This window comes from Perca flavescens, chromosome 9, assembly GCF_004354835.1.
Source record: "Perca flavescens isolate YP-PL-M2 chromosome 9, PFLA_1.0, whole genome shotgun sequence".
In the NCBI taxonomy this organism is placed as follows: Eukaryota; Metazoa; Chordata; class Actinopteri; order Perciformes; family Percidae; genus Perca; species Perca flavescens.
In genome coordinates, this window is record NC_041339.1 from 15983295 (window position 1) to 16005984 (window position 22690).

At 40.7% G+C, this 22690-nt stretch overlaps 2 protein-coding genes across 3 annotated transcripts; one reads left to right on the forward strand and one right to left on the reverse strand.

The window, feature by feature from the left end:
• Positions 1 to 832: 832 nt before the first annotated feature.
• On the reverse strand, positions 833 to 18725 carry fyco1a (FYVE and coiled-coil domain autophagy adaptor 1a). Of its 2 annotated transcripts, none has more exons than XM_028587333.1 (18): positions 18662 to 18725; positions 16996 to 17107; positions 16216 to 16322; positions 15933 to 16058; positions 15393 to 15499; positions 14557 to 14700; positions 14308 to 14401; positions 11726 to 14191; positions 11046 to 11138; positions 10252 to 10370; positions 9999 to 10166; positions 9324 to 9476; positions 8648 to 8877; positions 8067 to 8220; positions 5223 to 5315; positions 4920 to 5130; positions 2839 to 2948; positions 833 to 2457 (listed from the first exon to the last, which is right to left on the reverse strand). In XM_028587333.1, the coding sequence occupies exons 2-18, from the start codon at positions 17054 to 17056 to the stop codon at positions 2382 to 2384; spliced, it is 4512 nt and encodes a 1503-aa protein (XP_028443134.1). In that variant the 5' UTR covers positions 17057 to 17107; positions 18662 to 18725; the 3' UTR covers positions 833 to 2381. The 2 variants fall into 2 exon arrangements, with proteins under 2 accessions (XP_028443134.1, XP_028443133.1); XM_028587332.1 differs by having other exon boundaries at positions 16996 to 17110.
• A 2016-nt stretch (positions 18726 to 20741) lies between these two features.
• On the forward strand, positions 20742 to 22669 carry LOC114562043 (chemokine XC receptor 1). Its single transcript, XM_028588287.1, has 2 exons — positions 20742 to 20820; positions 21071 to 22669. Exon 2 carries the CDS (start codon positions 21088 to 21090, stop codon positions 22108 to 22110), a length of 1023 nt encoding a protein of 340 aa, XP_028444088.1. The 5' UTR covers positions 20742 to 20820; positions 21071 to 21087; the 3' UTR covers positions 22111 to 22669.
• The last annotated feature ends 21 nt before the right edge of the window (positions 22670 to 22690 follow it).

Below are 22690 nucleotides of genomic sequence, written 5' to 3' on the forward strand. Positions count from 1 at the left end.
TCTTTGTTTAATAAGAGCTTATCGCTAAGCGTATGTGTCAATTTTATTCATGTTACACCAAAGAAATACCAGGTAAAATCTAGGGTGTCATGAATATTTTTATTGTCATCAATCAATCTGGCAATTATTTTCTTGATTAACATCTATAAATGTATAAAACATGAGTAAAAAAGTAAAACATTTCCAAACCTCTCAAAAACAGCAAATCTTCACATTTGAGAAAATGCAACCATCAAATATTTGGCATTTTTGCTGGAAAATTACAGATTAATTTAATCTGTCAATCAACTGATATCATTAACACAACAGGTTCTAACATAAGAACAATAAGAAAAAGAAATATGAACAAATATAGTATTATCCTGACAGGCTATTTCCACACCTGATGTCCAATTACATACAGTTGCAGCATGGTTTTCAAAACTTTAGGGTTTATGGCAGAAAAACGAACTTCCATAGCTTTAAGGCGGAGTGTTGTCTTCTGTATTGAACTATTTAGGTTTTTATTTCGTCTGACGTAAATTGAGATAGGAGGTATGGTTAGACAGGAAACATACTTGTTTGTGATGAGTGATGTGTTGATCTTGTTCTGTCGTTCCAAGCTGTCAACGATAAACCAGACAGAGATTAGTGGATGTCGAAGGCATTATTACGCTCATGTTTTATTCGTGTTTACTGGGGGTTTTGACAGGTCCATTACTAGATACACTGAGTGCTTGCAACGATGACATGTGCACATTCTACTCCTCCAAAATGATCCTTTTAAAAACAGCAAGTAGATAAATCTGTCCCTGCGGGAACACTTTGACAAAGATAATGTAAACTTAACAGATTTAATATTGCTTATAAACAATTTATTAAACAAGTATCACAAAGTGCAGCTCTGTAGAGAAAATATGAGCATTTGCATAGAAATTGCACCAATTTACACCCATCAAAAATATAAGAGATCTGACTGTGAAGTGTAAACAGATCTCTATAAAAGCAGCATAGAGATACGCCCTTGCTTCATTAAGTAGTGTATGGTTGTGTCCAAAAGTGAGCAAGCCCGTTTTTCCTTATTGCTTTGCTAGAATAGTAAAAACCATCAATGAACAGCACACAATACTGAAAACCATTTGATCACTGAGAGCACAGTGCAGACGGTTTTCTAAACATATTACAAAAAGAGTCCAGAGATTCAAATGAAATCCAAACTGAAAAATCATTTCAACTGAAAAAAACTGAAACATTTTTATACTGTGCAGATTGTGATTTGGAATTAAGTTTTTACAGAATAGTATCAAATGTCACGTTCTATGCAGATAACAAAGGGTACAATATACGGACACAAAATCAAACTAATCCCTGGCAATCAGAGTTAATAGGCACTTTGAAAGTACAGTCATTAATATACTTTAAGTGAATGTCATTGTAATGACACAAGTCGGCCTGTGTATGGTACAGGCACTCTGCTTCATTAGAGCCTGTGAACTGGATGGAGAAAGCTGGTTTGTTTGTCTCCTTGCACAGAAAGTAAGATGGCAGATTTTCTTTTCTTTTTGTTTTCCAAAAACATAAAAGGACATGCTTCCACTGGAGGACAATTTTATGTCCCACTCCTGAGATTTGCACAAAGTTCACATGCTTTGTTATCAAACGCAAACTGTATTTTTACAGGCCATTTACTAGTTGCCGCTTTTTTCCTTCCTGCGGTGACGAAGTGCAAACATAGCGTTCAGACAATTAATGAACAAGGCAAACAAACAACCTGTCTGCACTTTTCTGCTACAGAAGCTTTCAACTGACCACCATTCTGTAAATTTTTAAAATCTTTCCTGGGTCTTCATTGACAGTTTTTGCAAATAAATACAGTCTTTTATCATATTTCATACTGCTAGTGTTACATGCAGTGATCTCAATTCCCTAAAGTAACAGCATATTTGAGAAAAGAGAGGCCAAAGCAAAACTAAGACTGAAAACAAATTGAAAGAAATAACAAAATCACACAATTTCTCAAACTGAACAACTTACTTATTTAAACCTAGCTGAATTAAGTACGTATATTACTTGGTGTATATATTTAAAAAAAAACAACATAAAACTTATATTCTTTCTAAAACCCTTTTTCATCTAGTTGACAACACTTTACAGGCCGCAGTTAAAATGTAAGCAAGCCACAAAACATTAACACCATGGACTTAAATAATAAAGAAACATTTTTAAAAACATAAAATACTTGGGTAAAAACAGGTTTTGGGAACAAAAGAGCAAAAAAAAATTCCTCAAATGACTCAATCACTGAATTTGCCATCTCTTCGGTCTCCCCTTTCAGCTGCCACAGTGACATCATGATGAGGTCTTTGTGACATCATGCTGATACCTCTGTGGGTTATCCAGCTTCAGGGGAAGTCACTTCCATCATAGATTATGGGCCTCTCCATGGTCAGATGGTAGAAGACTTTCTTGGAGATAAACCTGTTGGAAAAGGGTTTCTGATCAAAGGACTGCAATCCGATTAACTGAAACGAGACGGTGAGGCACAATAGAAAGCCGGCTTGAAGTCCACACACACACACACACACACACACACACACACACACACACACACACACACACACACACACACACACACACACACACACACACACACACACACACACACACACACACACACACACACACACACACACACACACACACACACACACACACACACACACACACACACACACACACACACCCAACAGCGACAGGAAATGATTGCAAAAGACAATAGGAGTTAAACCACTTCTATAATTCACAAGCTGAGGAGGAAGAACCAGGACAAAGGAGCTGGTGATGTCAGGAGTTCCATACCGTGAGAAGGAGTTGTCAAAGATGAGCGTATAGAGGCCGGGGTTTCGGACTTTCAGCTGTCCTTGAATTGTTTCTTTATGGGAATTGCAGCGAGTCAGAGAAATCAGGACCTGAGAGAGGAACAGAAACCTTGGTCTGAAGTGAAACTGAATGTAGAGGTGAAAGGTACTGCCAGAGGTTAGCTCAACAAATCTCTCCTTTGGCCATCCTATCTATCGCTTGTTTGATGTTACCTTACATATAGTTTGTTTTATGTTGGACAGCGAGAATCCAATTATCATCTGTATCATAATAACTGTAATATATTGTGGATTCCCAAACACACTTTGAATTAAGAGCAAATGTCAAAGAAAAGAATAACCTCATATTAGGAAATATTGACACAAGAGGAAAGGGATGGTATATGCCACAAAAGGTCATAACTCATTTATAAACCCTGACATTTCAAGTGCAGGATGTTTACCTCAAGATGCTCAGCAACACTGGCTACCTGCTGAGGTTTTCCTCAGGAAGTGATATTTAAAAGATCAAACAAACAGCCCCTCCCTCTGTAGCGGGCGTCCATGAAAGCATGGACAGGGTCAGTCTATTATAACTTCTGGTTTTACGTCACCATTTGTTTTAGAGTGGCTTCAATTTATAACAATTGAAAGGCATTGCGTTCAGCTTTATCCATCCATCCATCCATCCATCCATCCATCCATCTTCGTCCGCTTATCCGGTGTCGGGTCGCGGGGGGAGCAGCTCCAGCAGGGGACCCCAAACTCCCCTTTCCCGAGCAACATTAACCAGCTCCGACTGGGGATCCCGAGGCGTTCCCAGGCCAGGTTGGAGATATAATCCCTCCACCTAGTCCTGGGTCTTCCCCGAGGCCTCCTCCCAGCTGGACGTGCCTGGAACACCTCCCTAGGGAGGCGCCCAGGGGGCATCCTTACCAGATGCCCGAACCACCTCAACTGGCTTCTTTCGACGCAAAGGAGCAGCGGCTCTACTCCGAGCTCCTCACGGATGACTGAGCTTCTCACCCTATCTCTAAGGGAGACACCAGCCACCCTCCTGAGGAAACCCATTTCGGCCGCTTGTACCCTGGATCTCGTTCTTTCGGTCATGACCCAGCCTTCATGACCATAGGTGAGGGTAGGAACGAAAACTGACCGGTAGATCGAGAGCTTTGCCTTCTGGCTCAGCTCTCTTTTCGTCACAACGGTGCGATAGATTGAATGCAATACCGCACCCGCTGCGCCGATTCTCCGACCAATCTCCCGCTCCATTGTCCCCTCACTCGCGAACAAGACACCAAGGTACTTGAACTCCTTCACTTGGGGTAAGGACTCATTCCCTACCTGGAGGAGGCATTCCATCGGTTTCCTGCTGAGAACCATGGCCTCCGATTTAGAGGTGCTGATCCTCATCCCAACCGCTTCACACTCGGTTGCGAACCGATCCAGTGAGTGCTGAAGGTTGCAGGCCGCAAACTGCAACCCCTCCCCACCCCGACTACGCCTCGATATCCTGTCCATAAATATTACAAACAGGATTGGTGACAAAGCGCAGCCCTGGCGGAGGCCAACCCTCACCTGAAACGAGTCCAACTTACTACCGAGAACCCGGACACTGCTCTCACTTTGGTCGTACAGAGATTGGATGGCCCTGAGTAGAGACCCCCTCACCCCATACTCCCGCAGCACCTCTCACAGTATCTCCCGGGGGACCCGGTCATACGCCTTCTCCAAATCCACAAAACACATGTAGACCGGTTGGGCATACTCCCAGGCTCCCTCCAGGATCCTTGCGAGAGTGAAGAGCTGGTCCGTTGTTCCACGACCAGAACGGAATCCGCATTGTTCCTCCTCAACCCAAGGTTCGACTATCGGCCGAACCCTCCTTTCCAGCACCTTGGAGTAGACTTTACCAGGGAGGCTGAGAAGTGTGATACCCCTATAATTGGCACACACCCTCTGGTCCCCCTTTTTAAAAAGGCTTTATCATGTACTTTAATTTGAAACTATGTAACAACAATGCCGTGCTGGACTTTTCCTGAGGCACAAGCATTGACTGAGTCTCACAACACATTTGTCTACCTTTGACTGTTCCACATGGGTGTCAGTGGATTCCCTGTAAACCACACTAAAGGAGATGCTCTTAGGCTCGGAGGAAAACATCCAGCTGATGGTTGGCCCACAGTCACCCACGGCAACGGTTATCAAACTGTAACAGCTGGACTTGACGAAGAGTTCCCTGGAACTGTCACCAAACTGAGAAATGTCGTCAATGCTGAGAGGGACAGCCATCCTGCAATGGGAACATATGCATTTAAAGAGCATTGTTAGAACAAGGTGACTCAGCAGTTCCACACTTGACGTAAACCAAAGGTCCAGACTCACGTGACTTCTCCTGATTTGAGAAGGTTGATTTCTGAATCCTGAACAGTGGGAACATGCTCTTCCGGGTCATCAGGGGTTAAATCTCCTATGCCTCTGCAAAACACAAGACACGGAGAGTTAGATTTAGTTTTGAATGTATATAACTTTTTAATGGCATAACGATTCATTCAGATCAAAAATATGTTCTTCACTGTGATCATTTAACAACAAACATACAATGTATCTTAGCCAGCATACGGTAGGTCTAGCTGTCTTTCAAAATGTCTTGGTGATACACTCTAGACTCATCATTATGCATTAAAATTGGAATATGGATTTTACCCATGCATCATGACTTATGCATATTTAAAAGATCATAGCAGTGTTTCTGCAGGTTTTATCCCATTTAGTTCATTTCAAATACAGTATGTTTAAAGGAACACGCCGACTTATTGGGACTTTAGCTTATTCACAGTATCCCCCAGAGTTAGACAAGTCCACACATATCCTTCTCATCTCTGTGCGTGTTGTAACTCTGTCTGACGCCCCCAACGCTAGCTAAGCCTAGCATAGATCCTGGAGGTAACAGGCTCCAACTAGCCTACTGCTCCCAATAAGTGACAAAATAACGCCAACATGTTCCTATTTACATGCTGTGATTTGTATAGTCACAGGGTGTACAAATAAAGTCACTATGAGACACAGCCGTCTTCTAACCGGATACAAACTGGGAACTATATTCTCAGAAAGGCGAAGCACTGCTACTTCTGCTACTTAGGCGGAGTGATTTGCTAAACTCTATGTGAAACATGAACAAACACAAACAATGAATGCCCCAGAACTTTCTTTTATTCTCCAGTTTGACAGTCAGTTATACTGTAACGGAAAAAGAACATAAACTACTTTAATGTAGATTTTCTTTAGGGCTTTATTACGTGGTATCGGATCGGTGCATAAACTCCAGTACTTCCCGATACCGATACCAGCGTTTTAGGCAGTATCGGAGCCGATACCGATACTGGTATCGGTATCGGAACATCTCTACCTGCAAAGGCAAAAGACCTTAACTCGCTAGAGTGTGAAACTGAGAAAAATGACTTTAAAGTTTCTGTTTTGTCCAGACAAAAGTATTATAGGTAGAACTCCCAAAATTTGACAACTAGTTGCTATAATGAAGAAATGTTTGTATGCAAAAAATCTTGAGTTCAAAATTGACCTTTGACCCTTGTTTGACAGTTACTGTAGTCTGCCTTTGTATCAGGTGCCAAAAACAAGGAGTCATGCAAAGGCAAAAGGCAGTAACTGACAAATAATCAATATTTGCTTGCTGTTCACCACACTTACATCCATTATAAGAACACCTAACCAAGGTCTAGTCATCATGGTATTTGTTTTAAATTATATAGACCTTTGGTTGTTCCTATTTACTGCTATAATGATCAGGATAGTGTGGCAACACTAACACTGTTGAACAGTATGACAGATAAGTTACTTATACAGTATGAAAAAATACAAGAAATATTTTCTCAATAAAGAAAATTTAATTATAATTTAATACAAAGGTATATTTATTGTTTAACAATAAATATATATTGTTTAACACTTTTGCAAGGCACTGTATCCGTGTCATATTCTCATTAGGGGCTGAGCCTCCCTAAAGGTCTGATCCTAGAACAGCCCCTGGTTAAGGGTTAAGGGCCAACAAACTGCGCAAGATGCACAGTCAAAGAATTTGACTTGGATTACTACTTTTTAATTCTGAGATAAGATTTAGGTTAGCCTACTTTGTACGGACATTAGCAATAACTAGCTTAGTGGTTTTATGGATTTGTGTAAGATTTGACATGAAGACCTGCAAGAAGGAAATATGGCTCAAACACGTATGGATTGTTGTGGATACAGCAGATGACGTGCTTTGCTATGGATTATATCTTCCATGGATTATATCGGATTGCATGGAAAGGTAGGATGCCTGTGTATTTAATAATTCGTTTTCAGCGTCTGATGTGAGGCTCCGCCAAGTGAGGAGGTGTGTCAGCATCACCGTTAGCGCTACGTGACACAGATTAAAGTTAGCTAGCTCCGGGCTGTGACTGACACTGACAGAATAGGAATCATCGCCACTTTATTTGAAAGATATGTCGTCTGTATGTTACGTGGTTTGGTGACAATTAAAAGCGGCAAACTTTGACAGTATGACGAGACCAGAGTACAGTAACATCACGGCGGCACAGTAACATCTCTCTTGATGCCTGGCTAAACAAAGTCAGAACACCTTAACTCAACTTCAGGGTGCCAGAACAAAGGAACAAAAGCAGGTTCTGCTGTGGTTTCTCGTATGATTTTGGATGTTACGGTTGTCATAGCCCTTTATTTTCTCGTTAAAACAATCAAATTGACTCACGATATTTATTCACATGATAAAGGAGGTCTCAAATACCCCAAAAGTGACATTAACTCATTTTTGCCCAAACATGATGTTACGGCGTTTTGCTTTTGTAGGGCAGAATTGATGGTGCATTATTGATAATAGGGAACTAGTTCCCGTCCTAATTTCCTACTTCCCCCATTTGAAAGTGAAACAACTGTTTGAGCAAAACCAGACATGTGTGTGTGTGTTTGAGTGTGATATATATATATATATATATATATATATATATATATATATATATATATATATATAGACATATCATTGTGTTTTTGACATAAAGGCCCAATTGGTCATTTGGTCATAAAGCCTGGATATTGATGTGCGAGAGTAACCTTCAGCTGAGGAATCTAACCAAAGGCCAGAGTCACAGACCAACTCTGGCTGAACCAGGTCTCAATCCCTCCGCTCCATCCGCAGATAAATATTACACTCACATATCCAGTGATCCTGGAGGCCGTCGGTCTTGTTCTCCCTCCAGGGAGCCTCCAGTGGTCTGGGAGATGGTGTCACTGTCGTATACGCCGTTCACTTCCTCCTCTGTGATTATGTCAAAAACTCCATCGTCAGATCTGTTGCTGGGGTCGGAAACTAGGAGGAACAAGAATGTTTGAATTAAACCGTTGGACTATTGGGCCACTACATATTCTCATGGTATAGTCTTCTGATTAAACAGTATACAAAAACGTATTGCATGTAACAGTACAGAGTCTATAAGCCACTACAAAAATAGATCTACTGTAACATGATGCAGCGTTCCTTTATTTACAATAAAAAACAAGCAGCTTCTTATCTGAATGGAAATGTCAGTCAGCCTCTTCCCATTTTTGTCTATTGAACAATAATTGTACTGCAAAGATTTCTGTCCTTGTTCCTCAATATGACAAAGTCAATCTTTTCACTTCTGCTTCAAAGTTCTCAGTTAACTTACTGTACAGGAAAAGAGAACTACAGAAATCAACATTTAGGTTGTGTGTAGTTGTCAAGCATGTGTTTTTCCGCCCAGCATGCCTCTCACCTGTTACCCTGGGAGTGGGTATATACGGGGCCGGTTCAGGAGGCGGCTGAGGTCCAGCTCCCGGTGGAGGAGGCTGAGTGTCTGAAGGACTCAGCTCTGCCTCTGTGAACCTCTCCACCACCGCGCTGTGTTGGGTGTAACAGTCCCTGCAGCAGCGCTCCTTCTTCCCACTGTGCTTGGTCATCACAAAGTTGTTGCTGCAGTAGTAGCAGAAGATGCGACCACAAAGCCTAAAAACAATTAATTTATAAAAAAAAGAACAAATAGTTTTTCATCAATATTAGACCTATATTTTGTTACTGAAAATGGTTGATGTTTTGCATGAGAAGTGATACCATATGTAGTGTACGATTCTGAAAATGTCACGATTCGATATCGATTTTTAGGCTCAAGATTCAATTAAAAATCGATTTTCGATTCAAAAACAATTCTTGATTAAAAAAAAAAGATTCACCGTATGTAAGTGTAGTTACTTTTCCCATGTGATTGCAGTAGACATACAATTTAAAATAAATAAAAATAATTGGAATTCTATGAATTCGATTTTGAATCGTTAGAGCTTGAATCGCGATTCTAATGTGAATCGATTTTTTTTGCACACCACTAATATGTAGTCTGAAAATCAAACAGGGTAGGTACAGAGACAGACAGTATGCAGTGGGCCCCAAAAGCCCACCTGCAGTGATGTCTGCGCAGCCACCAGCTGAACTGGCCCTGGCAGCCGAGGCAGTTTGTGGCCTCCTTATCCACTAACCACCAGCGTTCCTCTGCTCGCAGTTTCTGCTCAAACTCCAGAGCGTCTGACTTCTGCCACAGAGCATCTTTGTCCCTGATAAAAAAAAAAAGACAAATGCATTCAAGTTTAGTGCTGTCTTAACAAATGTTGGAGTTGACTGAATCATTGTATTTGTGTCTCATCCCTTACAGAGTGTGCAACCTTTTGATGAAACAGTGGTTCCTAAATGAAGCATAAAAAGCTGTCGTTCTATTCAGTAGTGTCTCTCTACCACTCTTCACCTCTCATGCTGGCCTCAGCATTACCTGCTCTCTTTTCTGTCAACAGAAAACCAGTTCTCTGTAAATTATTAGCATTTAATGAAGCCTTTTTCCCCTGATCCTGCTCCAAAGACCTGATTTTCTCTTATCAACGTCTGATATAACATCAGAGAACTGCTCTTACTGGAAGAATCAATTCAAAACACACACTCCCTAGTGGGTCAATGAAAGAGCTGGCAGCAGCCAAACATAACAAGGTGGTAGACATCTGAGAAAATGAACTTTAACCCCCTTTCTTCATTAAAAAACTCTATGCCATGACGCCGCTGACAGCTGTAATAGAGACAGGTCATACCTTATAAGCTCGATGAGCCGCTCTTCAAGGATGGTCTTGGTTCTGTTGAGGTCATCGATCTCTGCAGTCATCTTCAGGCACTGGCTTTGACTGGCAGCTTCTGTTGCGTTGAGTTTCTGCTTCAACTCCTCGCTGACCTTTTGCACGGCCGAGTGTGCTTCTTCAGCACTGAAGAGAAGTTAGTGCAAGGAAAATGAGTCAGTGGCTCTTTTTTGAAGATGAAATTCACAGGTATCACTGGTCATAAACGCACCTGGTTACTGCATCTTTCAGTTGCTGAATCTCGCGCTCACTCTCACGAATGGTTGTTTCGGTCTTTGTGATGTGAGCATCTTTCTCGCCAGTTAGCTGCAAGTACTGCTCATTCACAGTCTATATTAAAGATTATAAGAAGATGCATAGAAATACCCATTAGTAAAAAAAAAAAAATATTCTTTTCAAATGTTGTTCCAATTTTGTTCTTAAATTAGTCTCAGTTCTGTTGAAAACTGCCGGATAAATTAAATTCATTACATTTCAAGTACTGTACTATAACACAAATATTGTTGCTGGTGCACTAGAGGACATCCAATAACATTTGGAGCGACCCAGCCTCAATTAAATCTTAAAAAACATCCCTCAAATTTAATTGAGCTATCAATTGGATTAGGACCATTATATTGCAATTATTTTTACATCTATTCTAACTTCTGCATTCAAAGAAAACTGCTCAAGCAATCAATGTGTCTCATTATAAAAAACAGAGACCTGAATATAATGATCTACTGTTAATGAGTACTAAACAAACAATCTTTCTGTTATTATGTCCCATGTGATGTGGAGCTTCCTGTTAAAGATAAAGGTGCTGATGATAATAGGATGTTGCACTTTTGAATGCAATCTAACTACAGGCTTCTCTTAATTATATGTTTTGTTTTGTTTTTTACTTGAAAGTGACTACATCACACTTCTTTGATGATGGTCTATTTTTACATCTTCCACCACCATGTTCTGTATCTACTTATTGTGTAACCATGAATCTCTGTTTTTGATGCTTAAAAGACAGACCTCAAGTTCAGACACTTTGGCCTGCAAGCTGGACACATTCTTCTGCTCCTCTTGCAGCTGGGCTTTCATCTTGTCCAGCTGCTCATTCACACTCTGAAATACAAATAGGAATACATTACATACATACACTAACATTTGCTAATTCCAACTAAACACAACGTAACGCTAAGGCTGATGGGAATGTCTCTTTAGTTTTGCAGGTCATAAACCAAAGTAATAGTAAAATATTAGACAAATCAAAATTTTGACCTGTTGATGGTGCTAGATGAAAAGTTAGGGAATTACCAAAGTTATTACAATTCCTCCTGAGAGAGACATGAAATGAAAGGAGTTTGTACCTAAATGTATTCCAGTAGTAGTAGTCTCTTCCAGTAACGTCAACCTTATATTGGTGCTAAAGGAAAAGTCAGGGCATCACCAAAGTCATTAGGTTTAACCTTCTGGAGACCATTAATGTCTGTACAAAATGGCATCCCAATTTATACCAGGAGTAAATGCAAAGACCCATGGATCGGATGTCATTATCCAGATAACATATTCACATACAGATCATATGTTAATGCCAGGTGTAAACGGGGCCAAAAACAAAAAACTATGGTGCAAAGAATCAGTACAGCAAAAATAACTAGCCTATCTTGAGTGTAATAAAAGTCATGATTAACATGTTCTGACTGACCCACCTTCATCTGGACCTGATGATTCATGTTCTCCGAGCTCATTTGGAACTTGGTGGCGTCTGCCTCCTCTCGTCTTGAGTCCATGACGCTCTGCATTTGGTTCAGCTGCTCCTGTAGCTCCATGACAGTTTCTGGAAGTTTCTCCTTCTGTGTCAGCTCCTCTCTTAGTTTGTTATTTTCCAGCTGTAGTTCGGCCATGCTCTTTTCCAGTCGCTCTAACTCTTTCTCCATTTCTTCAATTCTGGCAGCGTCCTCTTCCCAATGCTCTCTAGCCTTCTCCTTTTCTGCACCTAGCTTACAGATGGTCATCCCAAGCTCCGCCATCTCTGTGTTTGCCCTGTGTAGACCCTCACGTATCTCGCTGTTCTCTAAGGCTAGCCTGGCATTTTCTGCCTTGAGGGTAGAAAGCTCTTCTCGGACAGCCGCCGCAGAAATAGACACCTCGGCATGGGCGGATACTTCTCTATCACGCTGTTCAACCAGAGCCTCTTCTTTCTTTTTGCACTCCATAAGCTCTGTTACATGCCTTTGATTCAGTGCCTCTATCTGGGCTTTAAGATGCTCGGTCAGAGTCCTAAGCTCATCTCTTTGGGCCTCTGTCACCTCCAGCTGTGCTTCTGATTTTAGCTTCTGCTCCTCAGACCTCTGTAGACGCACCCTGAGGTCCAGGGTCTCTGCCTGGAGCCTGGACACTTCTTTCATGCACACCTCCAGCTGGCCTTCAAGTTTGCTTGTCACCTCCTGGTTCTCCTTTGCTTGGACCGTGCTCCTCTCCAGCTGAGATTTCTCCATCGCCTGCTTCTCAGAGGTAACCCTTTCAATCATTTCTGTCTGTTTAGCACAAGTTGCTTCTGCATTAGCTTTGGCAATCTCAAGCTCCTTCTCCCTGGCCTCAAGAGATTTTAATCTGGACTGGAGCTCAACAAGGTTCTTCTCTTTACTTTCCAGCTGGGCCTCTTTAGCTTGAAGTTGTTCTTGAAGGCTTGCTTCATTCTTGCGTGAGGCTCCCAAGTTCTTCTCCAACTCTCCAATCTGCCCATGAACACTCTTCAGGTCAGCTTGCATGCGGCTAAGAGCTACTTTCACAGTGTCTTGCTCCTCTCTCAGACTCTGGTTCTCCTGCTCCAGCCGCTTTGACGTGGCCTCTGAGAGCTTCGCGGCCATGGTGGCTTGCTGCAGACTCTCATCCAACTTGCGGTTGTCCTCACGCAAGTGCTTCTCTTTTTCATCCACTGTCATCTTGGTATCATCCAGCTGGCCGCGAAGCTGTTTCTCAGAAGCTCTTAGAGCTGCTAGTTCAGCATCAAGCACTGTTCTGTGTTCTGCCATCTCCTTCTTCAGCTCCTCGTTTCTCTTCACTGTGGTCAGCAGTTTCTTATTTAGTTCCATTAGACTGCTGCATTGCGTCTTGTAGTCTTCTATCTTATTGGCTTGTTCTTTGACGTTACCCTCCAGCTCAACAAGGTTAGTGGTCAGTTTGTCCCGCTCTGTGGTCAGGCTTTGGTTCTTGGCTTCTAGCTGTTTTAGTGTATTGCAGCTGGAGGTAAACTCTGCATCTTTCATCTTTAGCTGCTCCTTAAGGGCAGTGACTTTTGCTTCTAAAGACTCTTTTAAACCACCGGCATTCTTCTGCATTTCATCTTTATCTTGGTGTGCCCTCCTCTTCACCTCCTCCACCTCTTTCTCCTTCTCTTCTAGAGATATTTGGAGGTCCTGCAGTTGCCTTTGTAGGTTGCTTGCCTCCTTTTCTCTCACTGTCAATGTCCCCTGCAGCTCATTAAGAGCACTGCACTGTTCCTCCACTTTCGCCTCCAACTTGGCCTTTTCATCAGAAGCAGATTTAACTAATGCTTCGACTTTTGTGTCACCATGCTTTACAGCTGCCTCCTTGACTCTCAGCTCATCCTTTAGCCTCTCTGCCTGCCTCTTCTTCTCCTCTGCCTCAGCTACAGCTTCCATCTTCCCACTCTCTGCCTCTTTCAACCTGTCCAGCAAGTCGTGTATCTTTTGAGCTGAATCAAAGTAATTGGCAGCCTGCTGGCCCTTCTCATTCAGAACCCCATCCAACTTGGCCAGGAGCTCTATGTTCTTCCCCTCAGCAGCTGCCAACTTTTCCTGAAACACTTGTAGTTCAGCCTCCCTGGCTATTTCCCCAGTCCTAAGTGCTTCCACCTCTTTGGACAGGGCATCTTCTCTTCCCTGCAGAGCTTTGATATCTCCCTGCAAGACCTGTTGCTCCTCTTGGGCAGCAAGGGAGACATCCAGCTGCCTCTGGAGCTGCACGACTACGTTCCTGAGCTCAGCAGCCTCCTCGGCCAGCTGCTGCACCTGATCTAGGAGCTCTCGCTGCTTTAGCTCTGACTGGTCCAGCTCCAGGCGAAGGTCTTCGGTACAGGCAGGCAGAGACTCATTCAGGTCATTCAGCAGACCATGGCCATAGTCGGGGCTCGAGGGGAACTCGTGTGCTTGCTAGATGGTTGCATGGGAAACCAGAGAAGAAGGGAAGGAAGAGAGGAAGATTGATGAACATCATGCAATCCTTTTGAAAATGATAATAAAATGACAGGATGTTATTAGTGTGTTACCTGGGAGTAGGTACTGGCCAGACTGTTAATACTGGAACTGCGACTGGGTGGTTTCCACATGTGCCCAGGTGAGTTTGCACTTCCCAGTGTCCTCCTGTTGATCAGAAAATAAATCTGATACTGTACGTCAAAGCAGGTGCAAAGGAATGGCTGTATTTAGACATATTTGTTTCTGTAATAACTTTTGATATTTTTGTATGCTCTACATTTTCATTTTCAATTTCACGATTTGTTTTGTTTGTTAGTTACCTTGCAAAAGTGGGCCAGGAGGCATCAAGATCATGCCCTCTGGAAGCCACATCAAACTGGACCTCATTGAGTTCGTACAGGTGATTGATTATGTCAACACTAAGGTGGGGCTTCAAGAAGGGGCTTCTTGCATAGTACCAGTCACTGTGGAAAGAGAGATGAGGAAGAGGTTACAGTAGGACATAGTGGGACAACTAGAAGCAATAATAGTGTCTGAAAAGTAAGTTTTGTCCCATATTTTGACACTTATAAGACGAAAGTGCCATCTAAACCAGAAAAGGGTTCATGGCACCAAATGACACCTGTATTCCTCTTTAAGGTTAATATTTTCCCTTGTAGTTGTGTATTTCTCCATTTGGTACAATACTACAGCAGGGCTCCACACACACACACACACACACACACACACACACACACACACACACACACACACACACACACACACACACACACACACACACACACACACACACACACACACACACACACACACACACACACACACACACACACACACACACACACACACACACACACACACACACATTTTGACATCTGGTAAATCATTGAAGACAGTAACTTAATTCTTCTCAGTTATTGTTCTTTAACTACAGCTGATACTACTGAATACTAATTTAACAGAAAGGGAAAATTATGAAGTAAAATAGTACAACAGCACATCAACTTTGTTTCAATGCAAATAAGGAATTGAATGGCATGTTTTTGGTCAAAGTGTTTTCTTGTAAACCAAACAAAAAAATGCGGTTTCTAAAATCAGTTTGCATGCACTTCAACACTTCTTCATATTTAAATGAAGAATGATCTAACAGTTTTACCTGGTGACCCTCTGGTTCATCAGGCACTGCTGCAGGGTGTCAGCCAGTCGTTGATGTACAAGGGAGTAACGAATAAACGCTCGTCCTTTCCCCAAAGATGTCTTCAGCTATCAAAGCAAAAGAAGACAATGTTTTACACAGAGCTTTTAGTCAGTGATAACTTCACACTCAAACTGCAGTGATATCCCACATGTCAAAAACTACAAAGTCAATGAGAATTCATAATTTTATCTAAATGATCATTTTAATCTCAACTGTTCAAGAAGTAATGCAGTTGAGGGTTATACATAAAATGCAATAAGCGCTATTTTGTCATTATTCCTACCAATTATATAAAATTAGAAAGAAGATGAACAATTATGTACTACAGGAGTTTCGACAGTAAATGGAAAAAAAGCCTATTTGAGCTATTGTGTGTGGAGGGCAAAAAGATAGGACTACTTTATAATGTTTTAAGGAGTTATCTGATATTATGATCAGTATGTAATCAGTATTATGTTAGTGGTGTCATTGTAAACAAAAACAACTAAATCTTCATACCTCAGTGATGGATTTGACAAAGCGGATCCCATCATTGGCTCCTTTGATTTTAGCCAGACAGTCAGTGAAGTATTCCCAATAATCCTTCTTTGTACCAAGAAATGTAGTCTTCTCCTTTTGGTCAAACTGAAAGATAGATACATATATAGATAAAGTTGGAACAAAAAACTGTTGAACATAGATAGTTTTTTGAGCCATGTCATTAATTATAATTTTTTTTCACATCTTCCTTAAGAAATTTGGATTTACTGGGTTAGCTGTGACAATATAAGCTAAATCACACCTGTAGCAGGTACTCCAGTTTGTAGGAAAATTTGTGCAGGTTGGTACTGTCATCGGTGATTGGCTCCCCACTTTCCCTGTACTCCTTTGCAAGCTCTGCAACAGCCTCTGTAATTCACATGTTTAAAAAAAAAAAAAAAAAAAAAAAAAAAAAAAAAAAATTAATGACACAGGGTTCATACAAACAAGTGGCAAAGACACATGTGTCTCACAGGTACAGGTTTTAGACTACAAAGAAAGGAACAATTTAGTAAATATATAATATACATTTTTCATCTCCTTAGAAATTACTTTACAATAAGTCACATGGCCTTAAAAGAAATAGTTGCATTTTGGTTACAAACTCACTCACAAACAGCTCTGGTTTCCATTTTATTTCCATTCTCTACCCTCTTTAAGCACAACTAGTCTGTAAATCACCCACTTGCCTCGTATCCATCGCAAAAACTGGAAGGATACCCGTGATGGGTGCATCCTCAGTACGCACTCTCTGTCTCGCTGCATGCTGACAGAGTCTTCCACTACACCCTTTCTACAGGGATATGAGGTCAGATGCACGTTTACACAAATGATTCGATGGCCAGGAAAGTTCAGATAGTTCCAGCCGTGAAGATTGCACTTAGACTTGACGTTGACACTAATTTCATTGCATCATGTCTCTTCTTTCTCCTATTTTCGGTCACACCATGTCAGCCAACAACTGCCTGCAGCCGTGAATCTATTCACACACATTAACGCGAGCAAGCAAACACACACACACACACACACAAAACTGGCGTACCATGCAGATCTCGGATAATCCTCTGGAGTTGGCTCTCCCCGACCGTAGCCCCAGCAGCCATGGCCCCACCGCTCTCTCCCTGGCAACCAGGGGTCACAGGGTCACATCCAGTCTGCTGAATCAGAGAATCAGAAGCAATCAGGAACAAAAGATGGACATGAATGCTTCAGCATACTGTACTCTTGTGTGGCTACACATGGGCACACTTGATACACACAAATGTGTAAACTATTAATGAGAGTTCTCATGATGGGTACGTACATTGCATCTGATAATGTATGATCTGTATAAGTATGTCACTTTACACATTCTGATCTTCTGACTATCAAGTACTATTCAACTGCACATTTCTTTTTATAACATTCAATGATACAATCCAAAACAACTTAAAACGTTGTGACATTCTTGTATAACTGCAACATTAGCAATTGATGAAATTACTAGCAGGGATACAAATTCCAGAGATTTAGATTTACTGAAGAGTATGATATCAAAAAGGGGGGGGGGGGGGGGGGGTGCATAACAATTTGATCCCTATAGAAACAACAAAATAGGCAAACTTCCTGCTTCTTGAACTTCAGGTCAGGACACTGTTTCTGGTTGATCCATAGTCTGTGGGTTGGTCACACCTACAGTAGGTAAACCTCCCATATTTAACGGCAAACAAGCATGGTGTGCTGGAAAATTGCTTAAATGTAAAGGGACCCTGGTTCTTGCTGGATGCTGGTTAAACTAGACTAACCTATGTCCCTTTTTTGTAAAGTGTTACAAAACTTAACTCACAAGATGTTGAGACTTATTATTCACTAACATCTAATTTCATTACCCATGAGAAAAGAGAAAAGAGTGAGAAAAATGTACAAATCCTATGCTTTAAGTTAAGTTAAGTTGCAAGTACAAAATCTGTTGAAATTGTGGGGAGAGATGCTGCTTCAACCCCAATGCCCATAAAACACCAGCACCACAAATTATGGCAGCCATGATTACAATGGAGTTGAGTCACCTCTCTGATGAAGTGCCAACTAAACTGAAAACTAAAACATTTTACAGAGGAAGTAGGCTATTTATTGCAGGTATTACTGGTAACTGGATTTTGTGTCAGTGCTTACTGTGTCCTCCTCCTGTAAACTCCTGTTAGTTAGCTATGAGGAAGTAAAAGCATGCGATGAGTATGTTGTACGCATAGACAGGTTGTACGCCATAAAGTTATGAAAGTGGTTACTTTGGCAATGTAGCTAGCTAGCTAACGTTACAGGAACAACCTAGCTATATTGTAACGTTAGTAGAGTACAAAGTAGTGACGTTAGCTAACGTTAAACCACTTTTTGTTTAACGTTAACCTAAGTTTGGTTTCAACAGTTTGTAAACACTTTTACAACACTAACCACCGGCTCTTACAGTGCTAATATTAATTTTCTAACACTGACAAAAACGACAAAATTTAGCATATAGCTGGCAGCTCGAGCTCAAACTGACAACTATTGTGCTTTTTGTAATGTTAGCTAGCTGTCACAGTGACGTTATATTTAGCTTTGACACAGTGGACCTTTGAAAGATATTTTTAAATAACCGTGACATCACCGAGAAACGATACGTTAGACAATATAACACGTATGTAGATAGTTTCTAGTAAAAGAATAAGAAAATAATAATAATTTTGACATACTTTTACAGATAAGACTCAAGTCCATAACGACCCAGGTGTGCATACAAACTTGTTGAGAGTGTCGTAATTGACATTGTGCCATCCACTCACAGAGCGACATTTAGCCCTCCAACCAATGACGAGAGGTTGGTAGGCGGGAACCTGAAGCTGAATAGTTTGGTTGTCGTAGCAGAGTAAACAGAGGAGTCATAGAGAAACGGCTTATAGATATACAGGAGTCATGTGATGACATTTATGAAGAAATGTTTGTCCCTTGTTCCTGTGGTCAATTGTTGTCTGCTGCACATCTTTAAAGTATATGCTTTTTATGATTTGTAAAGCCTGTGTGCAGCAAATACTTAAAAAGTAAAAATAGCCTGACATTTCACAGATCATTTGGTAGGCTACATTTTTCTGAGGTCTCATTTCTTGAAAGGACATTCAACGGATTTTACACTAAAAAGATGGAGATTACTAATAATAGCCTGTGTATGATATTTTCTGTGGCTCTGGGTGAGCTCTGTCAAGTCTAAGAAAACACCTGAAATCTCAGTTTGAGCTTGGAGACTGCAAATTTAAAAAGCCTGTGTCACAAACTTGGAGTTTAAAGGAAGGGTCTAATGAAAAGATGATGTTGGTTGCATTATGGGAAATGTAGAATCCAATGTTTTTTAAGCTTGACCAAAGGTAGGGGAATTTGCATAACGAATCATTTGAGAAAACATGCATCTGACAAATAAAATGGATTTATTTATTTCTGCTCCATCAATTGCAATCCTTATTTTTAAAGAAGTGCCCAAACATTATAAAATTGCAACACTAAAATGGCTGGATTATCTCTTATATGTTTTTTTTTTTATTTTATTTTATTTTTTTATTGTTCATTTCTTCAGAATACAGATATACAAACAAACAAGGCACAATAACAAATCCACCTCAAAAAACAGTGCTTTTGCCTCGGGTCGAGCATATAAACAAAACCTAGGTGCTTATACCTTACAAATCAACATTGAGAATGATATAAAAGAAAATAAATAGAAGGGGCTATCTCAAATTAAATTAAGAGTTTCAAATAAATAAATCAATTCAAGGGCTTTTTTATCCTTAACCCGTTTCAATGACAGATTGAACTCATTGTTCCAATGGCTTGGTCTTAAAATATCTACATTTATGTATAAAATGTTTTCCTAGCAGCACCACATTGTTTAGAACAAAATCTACCTTATCTTCAACAAAAACACCAAACTCTATATTCGTCACTGTCATAGGTGGTATTTCTATTTCCCTGGTCTGTAACCAGCTCTGCAGATCTCTCCAGAAAGATTGCACCGACTCACAGAAAAAATACATGTTCTAAATTCTCAATTTCTTTTTCACAAAAAACACAGTTATTAGTATCAAAATTGAATCTCAGTCTTAAAAATTTGTTCCTTATTTTCTTAACCTCCTCATCCCCAAATTCTTTCATCATATATTGTCTCTTACTGGATTGGAATATTATTCCTTCAATCAATAGAATATTTCTAATAACTTTATTATCCATTATATGTCTCATTTCCCTTTTATAATGTCTATAGTTGGCTTAATGAGTAGGCCTACTCTTCCTTCTGCACGAGGATGCAGCTGGCAGGTGTAGTTTGATAGAAAGAAAGTAGTTTCTACATAAAAACCTCTCACAGCCAGATCTGTAGATTGAGTAACCGGGTCATGATTTCTGGAGAGAGACATTGCTGTTGAGCACAACAAGCCGAGTACCATCTAGTTTCATTATATTTGAGAGAATGCAGACATCTGTACGACCGATATCTCCAACACTGGGCAGCTCACACCAAAACAATCTAGATTGATAAATAGCACTGCAGGTAAGAGAAAACTGCCTAGCCTAAGGGGGTCACTTTAAACTTAACTCAAGGGCTTCCAGAGCTTTCAACCACATCTTGTTGTCTTCATAGTGTTTGGTTTTTGATTAGAAAGTTGGCCAATTTGGTTGGTCCAAATAAACAGCCACAACCACAAATCCAGCTAAACTGAGGACATTGTATGGTAAAACAGCTCAGGTTGTGGAACAGAACAAGGAACAGAAATCACTGCCTGTCACGATATTATGAACACTACTTCATTTTAAGCTGTGAGTAAACAGAAGGCATCACATCCAATAACGTCTGTCCATCAAGCAAGAGGTAGGTCAGTTCTTTTTCTTTACACACTAAAGTAACATTACACTATAGTAACATATTAGTCTCCTATTAAAGGAGTTCCAGTGTAACATTACCTTAAGTGCACCCTCCTTAGGTATATATACACTTATAGTCATTGTAAAAAGATCTTTATCATTATAACTTTTTTGTCTCTGTTGATTTGCATTAAACAGTGAAATGACTGAAAATAGCCCACCATAATGCACATACTAATCCTATATTTATTTTACAGGATCCAGTTGAAGAGCAATGAATAACTCTATCAATGACAGCCAAAACGTCTATGACAGCGACTATGTGGATGAAGTCTGTGATAAAGGTGAGGTGGTCAAGTTTGGATCCGTTGCCATTCCCGTGTTCTTCTCTGTTGTGATCACACTGAGCCTCACAGGAAACATCCTCGTCCTTGTAATCCTGGCTTTGTACGAAAACCTCAAGTCTCTTACAAACATGTTTATCCTAAACCTGACCATATCTGACCTCGTCTTCACCACTGGTCTCCCCTTCTGGGCAATTTACCACATCTGGGGATGGTTGTTTTCAGAAGTCCTCTGCAAAATTGTGACTTTTGTCTTCTTCACTGGGTTTTACAGCAGCATACTTTTCCTGACCATCATGACCATCTACAGGTATCTGGCTGTGGTACACCCTCTTTCTGGCCTGAGCACAATCAAACTCAGTCGCAGCACTGGAGTTTATGTGTCTTTCTTATTGTGGATAGTCAGTATTGGAGCGGCCATGCCCTCCCTGCTCTACAGCACCCTCGTCTTGATCCCCCACAAAGATGAACACTCCGTGGGCTGTGAATACGAAGACCCTTTGTGGAAAAGAATTGGCATCTTCCAACAGAACATTTTTTTCTTGGTTGCTTTTGCAGTGATGGCTTTCTGCTACATACGAATACTGTGGAAAATCACAAGAACAAGATCTCACACAAAGAACAGAGCAGTGAAGTTAGTCTTCTGCATCGTGGCTGTGTTCTTCCTCGGTTGGGTGCCGTACAATTTGGTCATTTTTCTAAATGTTTTGGCTAACAATGTGGTTCCACCACTTCATACCTGTGATGCAAGTATCAAGCTTGACTATGCGTTCTATGTGTGCCGGCTCATTGCTTTCTCCCACTGCTGCCTGAACCCTGTCTTTTATGCATTTGTTGGTGTGAAGTTTAGGAGTCATTTAAAGTCACTGCTGCATCGAAGGTTCATTTGCCAAAGTCCAGACGAAGAACAGCAGGTTAGAATGCAAACCTTCTCCCGTGGATCAATGTACTAGTTGCTGTTTAAGTATATAATTTCCTTGCAGTTGCTGCTGCATTACTGAATTAAAAAATGACTAGTGTAAGCTGCACTCAATATTCACATCTGTATTGCTGTGTGCCTGTGTCACATATGCAATTTGTTACATGTATTTACTGGCACTTTAAAAGGAAGTCATGTATTTAATGTGCATGTAAAAATATAATTCTTTAGTCACAGTGGAAGTGGAGCCATGATGTTCATTTAAAATATACACTCACTTTTGTGATGGCAAGTTTGCACTTGTGTCATTGTGTCATACATTAAATGTTGGTTTTTCAAATATTTAATTATGTAAGGGATTTGTTAACAACCTTTTTGCTGTGATGCCAGTACATATGCTTGTATATTAACATAGTCTGTCCAAATTGGAATCTATTAAATTGTCAATGTTCGCACATTGGAGGAGCTATCTGTCACAACCAATGATGAAGAGTGGGAAGATATCTGAAGACACACTAAGTAAATTTAAGATTATCAGAGGTGGAAAGTAACGAAATACATTTACTCACGTTACTGTATTGAGTAGCCTAGTTTTGTTGTGTAGACTATTTTGT